Source organism: Sander lucioperca, chromosome 20 (assembly GCF_008315115.2).
Source record: "Sander lucioperca isolate FBNREF2018 chromosome 20, SLUC_FBN_1.2, whole genome shotgun sequence".
Lineage (NCBI taxonomy): Eukaryota > Metazoa > Chordata > Actinopteri > Perciformes > Percidae > Sander > Sander lucioperca.
The window spans coordinates 9,507,949-9,527,186 of record NC_050192.1 but is presented as its reverse complement, the minus strand read 5'-3'; the positions used below and the strand labels follow the sequence as shown (position 1 = coordinate 9,527,186).

At 41.0% G+C, this 19,238-nt stretch overlaps 1 protein-coding gene across 1 annotated transcript in view; it reads right to left on the bottom strand.

Annotated features, from left to right (window-relative positions):
* Positions 1 to 342: 342 nt before the first annotated feature.
* Positions 343 to 19,238, bottom strand: part of tmtc2a (transmembrane O-mannosyltransferase targeting cadherins 2a) — a 56,818-nt gene continuing 37,922 nt past the window's right edge. Inside the window, exons 3-12 of the mRNA XM_031313721.2 lie at positions 17,337 to 18,171; positions 16,725 to 16,839; positions 15,854 to 15,939; positions 14,929 to 15,113; positions 14,700 to 14,778; positions 13,419 to 13,540; positions 10,409 to 10,490; positions 8,213 to 8,327; positions 5,469 to 5,532; positions 343 to 1,321 (exon numbers count right to left, since the gene is read on the bottom strand). Of these exons, the coding sequence (XP_031169581.1) occupies positions 1,127 to 1,321; positions 5,469 to 5,532; positions 8,213 to 8,327; positions 10,409 to 10,490; positions 13,419 to 13,540; positions 14,700 to 14,778; positions 14,929 to 15,113; positions 15,854 to 15,939; positions 16,725 to 16,839; positions 17,337 to 18,171 (1,878 nt within the window). The 3' untranslated portion in view covers positions 343 to 1,126. The remainder of the gene's footprint in view (positions 1,322 to 5,468; positions 5,533 to 8,212; positions 8,328 to 10,408; positions 10,491 to 13,418; positions 13,541 to 14,699; positions 14,779 to 14,928; positions 15,114 to 15,853; positions 15,940 to 16,724; positions 16,840 to 17,336; positions 18,172 to 19,238) is intronic.

Here is a 19,238-nt window from a genome sequence, read left to right as displayed (position 1 = left end):
TTAATAAATTAAGTTTGATCCTTTGATCACATGAAATGAAACATCTTCATTTGACACAAGAAACACAACACATTTCAGTTCTTGCTTGGCACGAGAGGCGTAAAGACTCAGTTCAAGCTTTGGCACCGCTGAGGAGTTTTCTCATGATGTGATTTATCATGATGTGTTTTCATTTTTTACAACGTGCTCTGGTTTATTGGCATTTCTTTAAACCAATTACAATCGTCTTGGGCGGAGCAACAGCGCCTCTGCAAAATAGCCTCGGGGAAGAACTTGTTTTGGTGGAACGTGTACGTACAAAAGTTGTTTTAGTCGTGCAACAGAAAACTCAGATTGGACAGATAGTCTAGCTAGCTGTCTGGATTTACCCTGCAGAGATCTGAGGAGCAGTTAACCATAGTCCTCAGAAATCCACCAGAGTTTTAAATACCAAAACAAAGAAAGCTCAAGGCAACAGATATCCGACCTAAATGAGTGAAATGCGGCTGAATTTCCATCTGCAACGGAGAAACCACGGAAGTGGAACGTCGTGGATATAGACTAGACATTGCTCAGCTCCCTCTGCAGCCACAAACATTTTTCACAAATGCAGTAGTAATCCCAAAACCTGTGAACACACTTGGATTTGTAAAATCGGTGGCATTCCCCTTTAACACAAACCAGCTGGCATCATTAACCCATCAGTGCCGACAACCTTGATTATTGATTATTCAAATACTTGCTGCATCGTTATTCAAATTAAGTGCTTTAAAACACATTTTTTATATTTTAAAAGTAATCTAGTGATTTTTGTTCGCTTTGATTTCAGTGCATCATTTAACAACTGAGCATCGCTTTATAAAATGTAATAATAAAGGTGACATTAGTCGTTTGAGCCACCATACAACACTGGTTGTGACGTGTTATCTGGTTGACCTCCTACACCCTTGAATTCCAAACATGCGAAGCCTTAAACTGTCTTCCACAAGTGTCACAGGCCACAACTCTAAAGAATGAGCCTCTCCTGTCTCGTAGAGAGAGCTTTTAGCCTCCAGCTCTTTCATATCCTGTCCTGCTTCACTCTCTGGAGGACCCTCTGCGTCATCATGAAGGGAACAGTGCAGCAACTCTCCCAGTTCAAAGGTCGCTATTCTGCATCCCGAGCCGACGCTTTAGTCCTGAGTCCCTGCCTCTCCATGATGTTCCACAGCTTGCGCAGGTTGGACTGGGTAATGACATCATCAGGTTTGAGCTGGAGTGCGCGCAGGTAGTTGGCCTCTGCATCGGGAAGTTTCCCATTCAGGTGGAGAATGGCACCAAGGTTCATCAGAGCAGCCGGATACTGGGAGAGGGCAAAGACACAGTGAGAAAAAGGAGACAGAGTGCTACATAATGCCTTAATTACAGTGAGTGGGGACTTACAGGATAGCTGTACTTTTGGCAAACTATTTTAAACTTGACCTTCTCAGTTCTACATTTGACACAGACAGTTATGTGAGACATGCACGCATTTTCGGAAGCTTGCCAGGTTTTTTTTATGGACGGTGGATAAAGGCAAGGGCTCTGATGAAATTTCCTTGAGGCTTAGAAATTCAAATATGCATTAAATTAGCCCTAATGCAATCTCAGAGCACAGTAGCCATGGACAAAGAAAAGGGTGTCCTTTGATAGTGCTACAGTGATAGGTAGCTTGTCTGTGGGTGTGTGTTAAAGTGCCCATATTATGAAAAAATCCCTTTTTCTGGGATTTGGGGTGTTATTTTGTATCTCTGGTGCTTCCACACGCATACAAACTTGGAAAAAACAAAACATCCATGCTGTTTTGAGTGAGATTCGGGTTTCTGAATGTATCCTGCCTTCAGTCTCCGGGTGAGCTGGTCAAAATCGGCAGGGCCGTCTACGTCATCGGCCGAAACATTTGGTGTGTGCTAACCACTTTAGCTAATACCACATCAGCTAGTTGTTTCTCCAACTTCGGTCAGTACAAGGCAGGATTAGCCGGGAGACTTCTTCTAAACGAGGGCACACTTCCAACTTTGCGTTGAATACCTACAGACGAGGGACATGTAAGTAGTTCTATACAATTTCTTTGCAGATTAGGGTGAACTCGTGTGTGTTTTAGCAGTGTTTTGCCATTGAGAACGAGGTGGCTAACCGCTAGCAGCGTTAGCTTCTAGATAGTAGCCCAGTACCTAGTTACTCCGCATGTGCGACTTCCAACAAAGATGGGATAGAAGTGAGATGTCTCACTCTGTAGCTAAAACAGAGAGCTCAACACACAGGGTGAAAAGAGGAGCTGCAGCAATGTGCAGTACAACAAAAATATGGTGTTTTTTGAAAATTAAACCATGTAAACCTATTCTAGTACAACCTCAAAATACAATTATGAACCTGAAAATGAGCATAATATGGGCGCTTTAAGTATTTTATATTATTTAAAGGTGTCTTTCAGGAGTCCTATTTAATAAAATACTATCATTGAAGGTTCCAAAGTGAAACCACCTGGCCCTGAATAGCGTACCAGTCGTGGAAATTTACATAAACCATGACTCTAAGCAAGATAACTAACAAACACACCCAAATCTCATCCTAAAAGTCGACAGCACCTTATCCCCCAGACCTGGCCTTGTTCCCAGGCCTGAGTCCTAGCTGAATGACATATGGTTAGCAAATTGGCAACTACTTCACAGATTTTCCCTCCCGTTTACATTCCACTTCACAAGCGGTGTTAAAAGACACGCCTTGAAAGTGGGAGCTTGTTTTTCTCACCTAATGTAACAAATAAACGTTTACGGACCTGGAGTATTTCAAGGAGTGGCCTGGAAGACGCTGGAGAATTTATTGAATTAATGAATGCGAGAGAGAGAGGAGCTGCAGTGCAGTATTTCCACCCCTTTTTCACTGGGTTAGTTTTTCTCACCTTGTGCAAACAATGATTGTATCAAGCTGATATATTTCAAAGTGCTTAAACCCTTGTTCTGCTTTTTGTACCATTAAGTGACTTTGCAGCCAAGACATACTAAGCTAGATAAATGAGGGTACCTTTGCCATTTTAAACAACTGGGTGATATGCAGTACACAAACTGGGCTAAATCATCAGAAATGGAGCCTTGCTTGTGAGTAATTCCTTTTTTTGCCTTTCTTTTGACTGAAACAAATATTTCTGCAGTTGGGTTGGTCTTGCTGCAATACTCTACTACTCCCAGTGATGAAACACATGTAAGCTCTTGACTTTCAGCAAGCTGGATAAATATAGTATTTTTAAGCATCGGATCATCAGCTTTTAAAATGTACCCTGCCCTATGAGCTACAGTTAACAATTACATTGTCTTAAAAATGTATATGATCCCCTGTTGACATAAAAAAATACTTTGAATAATAATTTGTGGTGTAATAATGTTTTGCCACTAAACATTCAATTAATTCCTTCAATTGTTGAAAAAAGGTTGTCAAAAAAATCTTAAAATTACATCCAGAATCTAAAAATATGCAAATATTTTTCATGTCAAAAGTTTAGCAGTGAGGAGTTTCAGGCAAAAGGCTGCACTGGGGCAGCCTCTAGCTCACCCAGTAAGAGCGTTCCCCCCCATTTTTTTTTTCATTTGCAGGGACTAAACTGCTCTAATTACCTTTGGAATTAACATGTTCCAAAGTCAGTAGCCTTTTCTGCTCAGAGTATAGGGTATTATTGGAATTTAACCTCTATGTGAGTGGTGTAAATAAAGCATTTTGGTCTATGTGTGCAAAATGAAAAACTGTACTTGTACTACCCTTCTCTGGAGGCACATAATCGTTTCCTTTCTTAACACATAGTGCAAGAAATGAATCTTTCATGACCTGAAAGCTATGGATTAAGTTGATATTTGAGAGACTGTCATTCACTAAGCGGACGTGTGCAGGGAAAATGTCAAAGACAAGAGGCACTTTACCCATGACAAATGACAAGAGAAGCCCTCGGCATTTCTGAATCATGAATGCTTCCAGATTGTGAATTATATATATATGGTATATATATGTCTTGGAGGTAGCTTTTTTTTTTTAATTTTTAAATTATTTTTTTTTTTATACAGAATAAAATATAAACACATTAGTTTCCAAATTAAAATGGACAACCAGTATTCCCATCTTCCATGGATTTGCTCAGCTTTTAAGGCTTAAACAGGATATAAACAAGACAGGCAGACCTTTTCTTAAAAACTGGCACACGCTTTAAAGCAGTGATTCCCAGCCAGTACGTGTTCATGTTGGGGCTGTCTGCAGTTGCCAGGGTGTACGTGAAAAAACTGTAGAGCAGCTGGACTAATGTGAAAAATAAAGGAAATATACACCTGAACACAACATTGCCATTGAGAGTGAGTGAAAACCAGTTAGCAGCTAGCAGAGAGGTCTAACACTTGAACAAAAAGTATGAATGAAAAGTTGACTTAGTTAGCTAAACATATTGTAATGGATAAAGGGCTGAAATAGTTATCTAAAAGTATGAATGGAAATAAACAGTTGAAACAGTTGGATCAAAGTACTAAAATCTAGCTAAAAAAAAAGTTAAAATCATGGATAAATGATCCAGCTTCTGCCTCTTCAAGTTTGCAATTGACCTTAAAATGAGTTAAATTGTATGAAAATATTATTGCTTTATATAATTCAAAGTCTTACATCCCATCCAGTTTAAAAGCAATTCAAATGAACACATTTGGAAGATGAGGACTGGTGTGTATTCACCTGACAGGGCTGTGCGGGTACATCAAACGAAAAAAAGATGGGGAAACACTGCTATAAAGGGTGTGGTGATATAAAACTAGCCCCTCCAGTGAAGGACATGAAGATGAAAGTCTAATCCTATCTCTCCTGTGGCAACATAAGTCACAGAGCAGACCGTCACTAAGCAGACTAACATGACAAATGACTGCAGTAAGCTCCTTCTAGGTCTTGTCTGAAAACACAGCGGTTCCAGTGACTCTACTTCTCCCAGACCCTTTTCCTTTGAAGTGACTGATTGATGCTTGGCAGAAACGGGATATAATAGCTCCCAACTTCCTCCACCACATGTGCTGACATTGAGAGACATGATATCCCTCAAGGCTTTGTCTGTTAAACTATACTGTGATGATCAAGTATTTACTCTGAAGCTGAATGTATGAATTCCATGACAGGCAACAGTTTACCACTGAACTCGTCTGTCTTTGGGATCTTTGTGTTTGCATAAGCACATCGAGGCACCCGTACACAGCCATGAGCAGAACCCAGTTTCCATTTTATATTCTCCGTTTGCCAGGAACAACAGCACTATAATATAATGTCAGAATGATGGGTAACATGTAGAGTGTCGTAAATTGAATTTACAGTCAGACGTGTGTGTGTGTGTGTGTGTGTGTGTGTGTGTGTGTGTGTGTGTGTGTGTGTGTGTGTGTGTGTGTGTGTGTGTGTGTGTGTGTGTGTGTGTGTGCTTTTCCATGGTAAGTGCTAACAGGCCCACCAGTCCAGGTACTTACATCTGGTCTGAGACTGGCTGCACGCTCATACTGTCTCTCTGCTGCCTCATTAAGACTGGCCTGTCTGAAGAGAAAGAAGAACAGAGAGAAAAGAAGAGTAAGAATGTGGCATATCAATTATTGCACTCATTTCAAATTACTGATAATTGTATTCATTCATTATTGTACAGCTTGATTTTCATTGGAATAGTCAGATTCATTGCATGTTAATATTAGGTTAACTTTACTACAATGATCAGGACTCCAGCACAGTACATTGTATTGTATCCTCACAGGTGATGAAAAGGTGAGATGGTTGCACAGCACATTATAAGTCTCTACTTGAAAAAAAAACGCCTAGCCACCTCTGCTCTCTACAGTAATTATGATGTCAGGTCACAGGATATTTAGTCCCGCATTGCCAGACCTATCTCCACAGGATATTTAAAAACTTTAGCTATACCGCATCTTTATCTTAGAAAACTGGTTTTAAATTCTATACTTAATTAAAATCTCTTTTCGATATGTAAGTTGTGTGTTTGAATTTCTGTGTCTATTCTTATACTTTATTTTTTTTCTTCTTTTCTTGTGCACAGGCCTCTCTTGAAAAAGAGACCACCTGTTTAAATATAGGATGAAATATAACAATAGTCCATACCAAAATTCTGTTGGGTGTAACAGATCCTTCTTTGGCTAAAGCAATACTGAAATATTTCTTTATATAGGCTTGTAACATCACTTTCTAATAGAATCATTAGAAAACAATGTTCTGTGTCAGGTATTGGGGCAGGTATTTCGTACTGGGGCATTGATTGCCCTGCTAGGATGATGATTTTCTTAATGTCTATTACACCTTACTTATTATTTATCAGAGTATGATGAAGAGAGATATATGGAGGTTTCTATAATGCCAAAAACACTTGACCAACCAGTCCTCCCTTACAGTATATGTTACACCTGGGTTCATAAAATAGCAACAGTTAATCGGCTCCATACATACCTAGGTAGGTAGATCTTTAACCAAAGAGTACATGAACCAGACTTTCCAGTGCCAAAGTTAATAAAGTCAAGGAAACCGACATGGTAATTAATATTTATTAGACTGTGACTCAAGTAAAATATGCCTTGATAATCTAACACTTTATCAGGGGTTCACTGGAGTTCATGACTGACTATCATAGTCATTATGTTCTAGTGTGCTTCCTTGGTCTTTGTTTTGTTTGGTCAAGTGTTGGAGAGTCAAGAAAGATTCAGGAAGTCATGCTTTAAGGAAAGTAAAATTGAGCAGAAAAAACCCCAATATGTAAAATATGTAAGAAACTAACTGTTTCATTACTTAGCAAATTACCAACACAATATTTTAAACATAAGAGTGGTTGACTGCAATGAAATATAGGCCTGGTACATGCAAAGTATTTTAATGAAAGCCTTCAATCAAACTGGATTATTGGGTCATTATTAAGGCTGTTTTATGCTTCTGCGTCGAATCGACGGCGTACCGCAGACCCCTCTGCATCTACGCCGGACCCTACGCTGTAGCCTGACGTACACCTCTCGAAAAATGAACGACGTACGTCGCTCGGCCGTGTCTTGGTAGCGTTGCATTTCCCCCGACTCATTTCCTGGTTCTCCTTCTCCATAAACAACATGAAATCAAGGAGAGGGTTAACTTTTCCTGCTAAAGATGTCCCACCTTGGTCAGAAAACACAGGGGAGGCACTTTGTTTCTCTCACTATGACTCTAGAATCGGTACTCGCTCCAAAGCTAATCGCCGTCACTCTCTCACTTCTCCCTCGCTCTATCCCCCCCCCCCCCCCCCCCACACACACACACACACACACACACGCCGGCTCGACGCACACACCAGCACACACGTATAAACATCAGGCCACTTACGTAGGCTACGGCGAAAGCTCTGCGTGGAGCCTGCGCAGAACCATGAAACGGCCTTTATAATGCTGATTATGGTCAGACAATAATATGTATATATTATATATGTAGCTCACCTTTATTATCAGTAAAGCATTTTAAATCCAGCTAACGGCAGGTGTGTCCCCCATTCATTAAACCATGATCCTAATCCATTTGGATTTTACAGTCTCAGATGAAAATAACCAGTTAGACCAGAATGATCTGTCATTTAGATTTACTCTTTCCAAAAGAAAACCTCAGCCAAACCCTGAGACTTGTAACTTTTTACAAATCCTTTGTGGTGTTGCATTTAGAGTGTTGCTGGAGAGCAGCAATGACTTTTCCAGATATGTAGAGCAAAAAGTAATGAAGGCACTTGCTCCAATATTTCCTTGAGTTGCCTGGGAATAGAATTTGCTGTCCCTTTGACACATTTTAAGACTCATACGCTGGCTGTGCACGTGCTTGCCAAACTTTGAGGGAAAATTCTCCAATGGCTTCTTTACAAGCCCTGGACTGCAACATCACTATGATGGACTGAAACCGTACTGCTGTTTATATATGTAATACATAATAGCTTTTATGGCAGCTATTTCCATAGAGAGGACATTTACCGTTCTATAACATTGGTATAATTTATATTTCAAAGATGGTTATTAAATGGCAGCAGTGGTAAAGAATAAACCCACAAATGGCGAAGTGGCACAACAGCAACGGTTTTAACTACAGAAGTCCAAAAACCACAACATTTCTTGACATCTACGATCATTCAAATGTTTCTGTACTGTATGTTTTTTTTTAAGTAGGGAAACTCCACTTGCAAGCGTTGTTGTATGTCAGCAGTTTAGCCAACCTGAGCATGTGAGCAGCACTGAAGACCACATCAAACTCTGAGCTGTCCAGCTCTGCAGCTCTCTCCGCCATCTCCGCTGCCTCACCAAGACGAGACTGCTCCAGCAGAAACTGACCTGGAGAGAGGGGAAGACAGAGAGAGAGCATTTACTACTAGGGGGGAGCAAAAGTTTTGTTAAGTACTTTTTTAGCCATGCAAGTGGTATGGCTTTGGGGGTGACAATGTCATTCTATTGGTTGGTTGATCAGTCCACCATTTTGGTCCAGACTGAAATATCTCAACAAATATTGTTTTATACATATATTGACGTAACTTTTGGATTTTTCCTCTAGGGCCAACAAGAGGTGGACTTATTTGTTTTTTTTGTGTGTGAATATAATAAACTAATATCAGAGGGATTGCCATGGAATTCGGCACAGAGATCCAGGGTGTCAAGAGGATGAAAACTGAATGAATGAATTTGGTGATCCCATGCCTTTTCCTGTAGCACCACCAGCATGTCAGTTTTCACTTAACCAATAAAATATCTCCACATCTCCTGGAAAGCTTGCAGAGACGCTCTGACTGACAAAGATGGAGATCGGTGGGGAGGCAAAGCATGATGAATGGAGGCAGTGAAAGAGAAGAGTGCCACAGGAAATGCAACAAGGAGGAAGAGACAGCGAGAGAAAAGTGAGAGAGAATTTTTTTGTTTTGCTCGCTGACGTTAGTTAACACAGATGAGACGGGAGGTATTTCATGTGTTTTCCTGTGGGAATCTGGCCACCTGGTGCGGCACCCACAATTGCCTGCCTCGGTGGCTATAAATTATAAAATACGCCGAGCTTGGCCGCAGATGTTACTGAATGTAGGAAGATGGGAATGTGCGGAGGCTCCATTAAGGTGTTCCTCTGTTGGCTTTTCTTGTGCTGAAAGCTAACTGCATTAGCCTCAGTGCAGCTTCCAAAAACAAGCCATTAGACACCAAAGCAGACTATTTAGAACCAGGTCATATGAGGGACTGTTTGCATTCAAATGAGTTACTGTGAACAATGGCAGGAAAGGGGGCCTTGTTGTAGCTATCAAACTCTGTCTCCTCGCTTCCTTGCACTCTCTCATATGTGTGTTTTTCTGTGTGCATCCGTTGTGTTATAATGTGGACAGATACCATCATTCCTTACACACTCACACCTGGAGCTCATCCAGTGAACCCAGGATAGCTAAAGCCAGCCAGATTTATGATAAAGGACGGGACCAGTGCAAATAAACATCACCTATAGCAAGAAGCTACAAGATAACATTGAAAAAAAGAAAATAGCCAGATAGGCAGAGAGGGAGAAAAAGAGTGTAAGCGGAAACAGCTTGGTCCAAAGACAGCAACGCACCCCTCGCCGGGGACCAAACTAAACTCGAACCCCGACATATCCAGCGCAGAGAAAGCACCAGGAGGAATGGAGAGAGATAAGAAAGAGGAGAAAGGGACAACGCACAATGGTGCTTTCAGGACAGATTTCATTTCCTATGAATACTCTGAAGATAGGGACATGGAGCAGCAAGGAGCCTGTTTCTCCAAACTGATATGAAAATACTGCATTAACAGCAGCACAGGCGGAACGTGGTATCATGTTTTACTCTCGGTTACGAATAGTAAACAGTGTACTCGGATCCTGTCTCGCTCAGATAAACATAGCATACATGCCTGTTGGTATGGGTGTGTTTGCACCATCTGCAAAACCAGCGTTGCTAAAACACGATTATTATTTTTTGAAAAATGATCAAAATAGCAGGGTCTTTGAGACTTCCTAATAATTACCACACTGTTTTGGTTCTTTCCAAAACTATTATCAGATAACATAAGCTATGAGCTTGGATCCGAGGTGGTTTACAACATGAGTTGTAAGAGGACGTGGTGTGTTTAATGACTCTGGGTCGGAGGGTGACACTACAAAGTATAGGTCTTGGATAAAAGAGTCTAAAGACCCCTGACTAATAATCATCCTGAGGACAGCTTACGGCAGTAAAGCCTGATCATTACAGTAAAGCCTACAAGGGCAGCATGGCAGAGGACTGGGTTACAGGCAATCAAGCATGTTATAGTTGGTAGAAAAGGACTTTAAATTCTATTCTCATAGCTCTGGCATCTCTATTTTTATGATTCCGTTTTTGCTCAAATGTTTGCCATTTCTCAAAGGGAAACCTTTTGATATGTCTTCTTACCATAGTGCATGTAGCAGTTTCCTTTTTTCGGGTCTAGTTGAATGGCTCTCAGATAGTACCTCTCTGCTTCTGTCTTCTGCCCCTAAAAGGAAAAGAAAGGAAATTGATGATTACACCTGATATTCAAGTTATAAATTTGTTTTGTGCGAGGATTGTGTTTTGTTGCCTGTAATAATTTGTTATATGTATTTAGTTTATTTAGTTTTTCTGCAATGGTACAAGACACACTTTGATCACAAGCTTTTTGTGAACCACTCATAATAAATATAAATATACAAGACCTGCAGGCATGCATAGCGGGGTCCAAACACCTAAAGCAAACCATAAGATATAAGGCTGGTTTAACACATGTTTGCTTGTATGCTCTGGCAGGCTGGGATGGCGTCCTGAAGTGCAAACTCCTGGGATCTACTCCGGCATTGGGACTACAAGGGCCATAGATTCATTTTATTTTGCACCTCACTCATGAGTGTTTTAAGCATCTCCCAATGTTAAGATTTAGTCAATGGTTTAAAATAATAATGAATGAGAAAAAATAAGATTTTTGTTGAATACCAACAGTATACACAACATAAGTATATAACACGGATACTGTATAGCTGGACATCTTGTGTCAAAGACACACACAGCTACAAAAATCACTTGTATTTTACTGTATCTGCTACGCGTTATTTTAATGCACTGACATGCATCAGTTGAAGCATGGTAACAGCAGGAAACAGATGCTCACAAAGAATACAGCACCCCACCGTCCATGCCTAACCTTTAAAGAAAAACCTCCGAGGTGTGTTTTTGTGCTTGTGTGTGTTTGTGTGCGTGTGTGTGTGTGTGTGTGTGTGTGTGTGTGTGTGTGTGTGTGTGTGTGTGTGTGTGTGTGTGTGTGTGTTTGTGTGTGCCTGCAACCCAGCTGAGAAACATATTGCTTCTGTATGCATGAAGCTCAATTTCCCCACCTCTTTTGTTTCATGCTTCAGCACTGATTGCTTCCATATTGCCAATGGACTTGCCATACAACAAGATATGAGAGGAGTGGGCCTATTAGGTTTGCTTCATTAGCTTTTTCCCATGCTATGCCCGCAATCGCTCCAAAAGAATGAGCGAACATCGGGCCTCAATGGCTTATTTCACAATTTTCTTTGGCTCTTTTCTCTTTACATTCAATTAACCCCATTCCCCAGACATCCATCAGAAGTCATCATTTAAGAGATTTATGGAAGGTTTCTACTCAATGTTAATTATGTTTTTTACTACTACTATCAAAAGACAAATTTGTGGTATGCTCTTTTTTAACCGATGTATTGCTGTGTACCATCGTTTTTTGCATTATTGAGCATCAGTGATGAATCTATCTAAATACACAGCTGAGTTCAAATTAATAAATCAGCTTCGTGTTGACTTACAACTTCCCTTAATGCACACTACACCCTTCTGACTCCAGCAAGAGCTCTCTGATAGACAGCAAGGCTCCAACGTTACACTCGACTTATTTGTAAGCACGTTGACTTTGGGAGGAAGAATGAGGAAAATGAGTGGCTTTAGGAGGCACACTTGTTATTTGCTAAGGAATGTAGATGAGTACAACCCTATCAGGTTCCAGCTTTATTATTGCGTGGATCTCAGAAAGGGGAGGTGGACACTTTGAAAGTTGATGTGTAGTAGTACTCAAGAAAAAACAGCACTGCAGCACATGTGGGGGTGAACCACAGGACAAGACTTCAGTTTGACCTTTCATCCCTGTGTCTGTATTGTCAATTGACTCCAGCAGCACAGCCCAAAATATAGCTGATGGAGTGATTCAATAAGGAAGGAGAGTAATTGCATTATAAGCCTGTCCACTGGCCCATTGTCCAGGGTCCATCCAATCTCCTGTTCCCTAAGCTCTGTAGCAGTAGAGGGGGGCCTCTCTGAGAGTCCCTGCATGGATCTGCAGTCCTAAGCCTGAGGGAGCACAGCAGATGTCCAGCCACACTGGGCGACGCTATCCTGAACCTGTGCTTTACATGTGCGTGCTATGTATATCTTCAAATCTTTCAACAAAGAGAGGAAATGATCAGAACAAGGTTTAAAGCCTGTGACGGTTGCAGTTGCGAGTATGTAAGGCACTGCAGGTTGGTTTCCTCAGCACCCAAGGCTGTGGAAGGGAGGAGGTCAAACATGTCGAGAGGGGTAACAGAGAGCACGCAGTTCAACTCCTACTTCTAAACTTGAATCAGCTGTGAACACATCTGTTGTCTCATAAACGTGTTTTTGTTTTTACGGAATGGGAGAGGTGGTGGGAGGATGGGAAGTGGGAGTTTTCCCTGCAGAAAAAAAACATGAGAAGGGAAAGGTAAAATTTGGGAAAAGTTGGGAAAACTATATACATACATATATACATACATATATACATATAAAATATATACAGATACACACAATGAGGAAAGGAAAACACACATATAATCTGGCACCCATCCAATCACAGAGGGGTTGCTTTCATCCACAGCAGACAAACTCCCCACGTCTGTGACCCTCAGACGTCAGACGTAAATTAATGCAGCTACTATTTGGCTGGTTTATTAATGCTATTTTGCATCAGTTCTGGATCAGGGTTGATCCAAGGCCACCGAAAAGATATTTATCGCTTCAATCAGTTCTTCTTTCACACTGTGTGATCCTTTTTTCATCCAAGTAGTTGCGCTCAAGGTCAAACACTATATCCATGAATGCATCACAAGTCCTCAAGCTGATTTCTGATCAGGGGAGAGTAGTTTGTTAAGCATGCACCTTTCAGAGTCAGAAGCTCACACCTCATAACAATCATCACAGTTCTCCAGGCTCTGCGGAGGAATCAATAGAAAGGGTTGCTTGCTCCCATAAGTCACTCAATATGCATTATTCATCACTCCACGCTGCCACTTCAGGCCCATGTTTAATTACACTCTGCCAGGTTATTAACCACTGCAATTGTTTCTAAGATAATGCTTTGGCCTGCCTTATGATTCTTACTGTGTGTGTCAGTAATGGGACTTACAATGATGGACAGGTGTTTGCCATAAGTGAGGTGGGCAGGGATATGGTCAGGCTTGGCCCTGAGGGACTCTCTGTACCAGTGGCCTGCTTCCTCCAGTCTGTTCAGCCTCATGTAGGCCTCTCCTGAAACACAACACAGATCAAGATTAGTTATTTAGGATGATAATAATTAAAATCAATTTCCAACAATGGAAAGCTTTTCAAGGCCCGATATCCACGACTGTTCCATGAAGCAGGAATCCTCATACAGAACATGATTCTTTTTGGATGTTTTTTGGATGTCATACGAGTTTATAAAAGAATAATATCAATACATGCAAACATGAAACATTTGCAGCAAAAATACATGATTTCATTCTTCTTCAAGGGTCTACTTTACTACATTACTTTTCAATTAAAAAAACAAATATGGCTGTTTTATCCTTTTTCACTTTTATTATTGACTGTAAACTACCTGTTTAAGCCACATTCTGCAATGCTTCTCAAAAAATCGCTCCCTATCTTTTTTTTCTAACAGGTGAAGGACAGATGAACTGAATTCTGCCTCTTATCCATAGGGTCAGCATTCCTCACATGCTGAATAAATACCCCAGTGTTGGGAAGTAAACACCGTTTTCTTTGAAAGAACAATTGTTATGTTTAAACCTCTGTGAGATTTGGTTTGATCTGAGGACATGCTGTTGGCCCCTGGGATAAAATGACATCAGTCCCCTGGACATCGCACTAATGCAAACACTCCATCAACCCCTCCCTCCATCTGACAAAACACACTTCCCATTCTCATTTAGCCAAGAATTATTTGCAGACATCTCCCTGCAATCTCAGCTATGCTGTCAGGATGAGCTTCCAATAATGTTATTAGTGTTACAATAACAGAGAGAGGGATGTGATTTATTGCACGGATTAGCTTCAATCCTCTGCAAGAGAACACAAAGTCTGCACAGTGTTGGAATCAAACAGGTGGTCAAAGTCCTCTGGAGGGTTTTTTTTGTGTGCAATAATGTCAATTTGTTGATATAATTCAAAGCTCAGATAAAATGGGAAAACAAACATCTTAAATGGAAACTAACATGTACAATTCATCGCTGGAACTTAAGCCAAACTTGTCCCAGGTCTACATTGTTTTACTCACGTTATATAAAACAAGCATGACATTATTTTTCATAATCAAATGGTTATGTTACCTCATTAGAATACTAATAAACATTTCAAAGCAGGTGTCACCAAAGTAGTTAAATGTGTTTTCCTGCAATTTCAAAGAAAGATTCAGGGTGAAACTTACCCATCATGTTGAAGAGGCTGTGTGGTGCAAACTGTCTGGGCATTTTCTGTACCGCTTCCTTATAAACAGACAGGGCCTCCTGAAGTGGAGGACAAAGGTTAACTTAGTTTTTGTTTTGCATCAGTATAATACATGCCTTGTAATTGACTAGGGACTCTTTGTGAAAACAGGCTTTGCGATCTAAACAGTTTCCTGTTAAATTCTAAATGGTGAAACTTGTAGTCCGAACCTCCTGCTGGCCCTGTTCATGGAGCAGTTTTCCCAGGTTGTACAGGCAGCTGGTGACAGAGCTCTTGTGGGCGTGGGGGTCCTTCAAGTTCTCATCTGGAATGTCGGCACAAGTCAGAAAGGTGCGTTTGGCCTCCTCTAGGTTGCCCTGGTTCATCAGGATGATTCCTGTGTTCAAGTAGGCCGCTGTGAAGAGATGAGAAGATGTTAATTAAATTAAAACAAAACACAGGATAAGAACTTGCTGTCACTCACACATTCATTGTGCATTCATTGAACATAAGAATCCAAACAACTAAAGTCATTTTCTAAAGCTGTTAAACTCAGAAAAATGTGTATTCTTTGCTTATTATATACTCAAGACAGTGAAAACCTTCTGTATTTAAGAGGGGAGAAGATGTGGACTATATACAAAGATAGTTGGGGAAGATGGACATGCAATAATATAACAAAAAGGAGACAGGACAGAGGTCAAAGGCAGATTATATTACCGTAAGAAAAGAATAAATTGGGCTAAAAGGAGATGAAGCTGGGGAAGAATTAAAGATAACTTATCAACTTGGAAAAGCTGTCTGGAGCCTGCCCTGTTCTCTCTCATAAAATTGTCCTTGGTACAATAAAAGACGAACCCTCATCTCACATGCAAGCACTCAAGTGTGAGATTGAATCTCATCATTTCCCCGTCAAGCTGAAATAACCTGAATATGGCCCCCCCAAATGAGCACGTGGCATAAGAACATCTAGTTCAGTATTCAAATTGGACCATAATGGTGATCCAATAAGGGACATTTAACTCACATCTGATTAATGAATAAACACCAAAGACCAAAATCGAGTAATGTGTGAGAACATCTAATCGCTGACAACTCTTCCCCTGATCATGACCACCAATACAAAATGAGATTCTCTTTTTTAAGTTTACTTACATGCCAATGTTGGCCGACTCCCAATGGCCAGTTTGTAATAATGCAGCGCCTCAGAAAAATTCTCATTCTCCTGCAGCAGCAAGCCACTAATAGACATAAAACAAAACAAAAATGTGAGACATTTTACAACACAATAAACTGCATAACTAAGATCTGTCTTGTTATTTTAAATCTGTGGAGCTTTATCTAAAATGACAGCGCGTCAAGGTGATGAGGGGACTTTGGGTGAACGCTGGGAAATAAAACAACAAACTGTAGCAGCTTCTGTATCCCTTACCCAATATACCAATGCATTACTCCCAATATACCCAACCATCCATCATATTCAAATAGCACCTCAGTTTCAAAGAATGCACAACATCATTCGGTTTTCCCCTCTCCCTATGTTGCTTTGCCAGCTTCCTGACACTCGTAACTTGAGAGGGAACAGAGAAGAGGGGAGAAAAACAGTGTCAGCATGAGAGCAGGAGACATGGCTCTGCTTTGAGGTTTTGGCACCTTTGACACTCTTATGTTGCAGGATTGGAAGCGGCTTTGTGTCCTCCCACAGGTCCTGCAAACCAAGACTAATCAAATCAGTAGCAGAAAGTACAAAGAGCCACCAGGGACAAAGTTATTTCCTCTTTGTCACACCCTTGCATCACGCTTGGCTCTGAGTCTCACTTGCTTCTACCCTCATGTATTAGATCTATTTTTTTTTTTTAGGTTCTTCCTGTCTGTCACTCTCTCTGTCAGTATGCCTGTTCCCCTTCTCCCTTTCCGCCTTTCTTGTTCTGCCACTGCAACATCAAGTGATGGATGGGAGGAATCGCAACTCGTTTGTGTCAAGACTTTGCAAACAGGAGTGGGAACGGTCGTCTTTAACACTCACAGGTTATACAGCATGTCAGCCATGTTCCCTCGGTGGTGCAGAGCGTTTCTGTATGCCTTCTCCGCTTCCGCCATCTTGCCCTGGTTCTTCAGTACGTTCCCCAAGTTTCCCCAGGCTATGGGAGACACGTGTCAGTCAAAAGTTGCACTTTCAGAGCGGAAAAACTCAATGTTGGTATTCATTTAAAGATAGTGCTATTGCTGTCAATTTGCCAAAATAAAATAAGGTCGAATAACTCAGGTAATTCAATGACAAATTATTACAAAATCCTTTGTTAAAATGTGTAAATAGTATTGCTTACGTTCACTGATTGATTGAATGACTTCTGTGTGTATTTACAAATCCAGTTTTGCATGGAGGAGCAGAAAGTCATATTGTGGATTTCTCTGTTGACTTAACTGTGTTGCAGTCCCCAAAGCAAAGATGTCAGTGCATTTAAATGTGTGTGTTTATTGCTTATGAATCTTCATTCAAAGGTTATACTGCTTTTCTTTAAATCAGCTTTTGGTGCTTGACTGTTTTTGATACTCCTACTCAGAGGTTTCTGTCGGTACTCAAAAAGTATTGAGGTTTGATGCCCATCCCTCAGGATAAACGCCGCCCTTCTCTTACCTTTAGCAGGATTCACACTAATCCCAGACTTGTAGAGATTCTCTTCATTGCTCCAGTCACTGTTTCTTTGAACAGTTCTGAGTCCATTCAGCAGCACTAGTCCTGTACAGAGACACAACAGTAAGGCCTTGCAGCCTCTAGTCCTCTGTCTGACGTACAAGGTTCTTGCACCAGCAGAAACCAGTAAACAAAAGCCTATACTGGGGATGTATAGTACCCTCTCTGCAATTACAAAACCTACATAAAAGAATAGGTTTGTGGCTGGGATGAAAGGCAATGAGAGGATGCCTAATGAAAATAGTACTACGTGTTCTGTAGGGGGCAGGGGTGTCCGTGGAGGGCAGTGGTGGAGTCCAGCTGAGCCGTTCAGGGTGGTCTTTGGCGGCCCCTGGTCTGTGTTATGGTTTGTGTCAGGGGCATGGTAACCATTCCCATTGGTGATTGATTTCCCATTAGTGACATAGGCTTTTCCATTGGTTTCCTTGGCTTTGGAGGCGGGGCCACGAAGGCCAAACAAACCCAGGAGGATAAATCCTCCATAAAAGGCAGCAGTGTGAAGGTTCCTCCAGTCAGCCAAGGACCTGACCAAGGGCACAGCGTCCATGGACCAATCGAAACTGAGTTTGTCGGGGCAGAGCAGCAGCCAGGCGTTGGCGACCGGCAAGTGGAGGAACGTTAGTGTTCGAGTGAGAAAATGTGGCGAGTCAGCTGCAGGGTTGTCAGAGTTGGAGAAGTTCGGAGGCTTATTGCCCATCCAGTAGAGGCGAGCTGACAGCAGAATCACTCCCCAGGAAGCCAGCACAGCGAGACTCAGCAAAACACTGATGTTCTTTTTCTGAAAGAGCAGAGAGAGAGAAAAAGTCATTCTAAAGGAAAACACCTAAAACAACATTTCAGTCCAGAAGAGCTTAGTCAAAGCCACAATATTCTGTTCCAGAGCACCTGAATTTGTTTTCATTTCAGAAGGCTATTTTAATACCTGTCAAGTTATGGGTCTGGATCAGAGCAACAGTGGTCCTATAAATGTATTGGTGGTCTCTGTAGACAACAAGTTATTAAGAAGGATGTTCCAGTATTTCAGTGTGAGCTGTTAGGGTTTGATTTATAAAGCCACCTTTGAAAAAAAGAAAAAAAAAGCTTTGAAATATATTATCCCACCATCCCATATAGAAAAAGAAACTGTGCAAAGCAATCTCTGGAATGTTTTTGATAGCTGCCTGGGGCATAAACCGCACTCACGTACAATTATACAGTTCTTTGTAACGATAGCATACTTCTTAAAATTAAAATGCACCATAGCCAGAATCAACACAGCTCTATTTACATGAAAATGGTGAAATTTGACATATTCAAACTGGTGAAAGACACATTGGGATTTGGACAGCTGTGCGCTGTACTGGATGTCACTTTCGGTCAGCAAGAATGTTGACTGTTTACGTCAAGATATAAACTTTTTTTAATGGAATGTGTCATTCAAACTGGTGAAAGACACATTATGTATGTTGAATTTCACATTTGGTTTGCCAATAATTTCTCAAATTTTAAGAACATTTTATAAAGGCTAACAGGGTAAAAACCAAACAAGAGACACAAATTACCACATGAAATGAAGATTTTCTTCTACTATATTTCCATATAATCCTAAACCACACCCCTCAGTTCTGACCTAGTTAACTTTAGGTCAACTTTGAAGTCAATTTGAAGCACGAGAGGCTTTCTCTCTAAGTCTCTCCTCATTGCCTGTCAGGATTTCAGTGAGTGTGACTGGTAATCAGCTTAGGACTCATTGTGTTGGTATGTAGATGCTGTTTACATCTCATAAGAGCATTAATTCTGCAGCATGATCACCATTAGGTCCTCTGTCATGCAACACCTTTAAACTAACTATCACACGTCAACCGG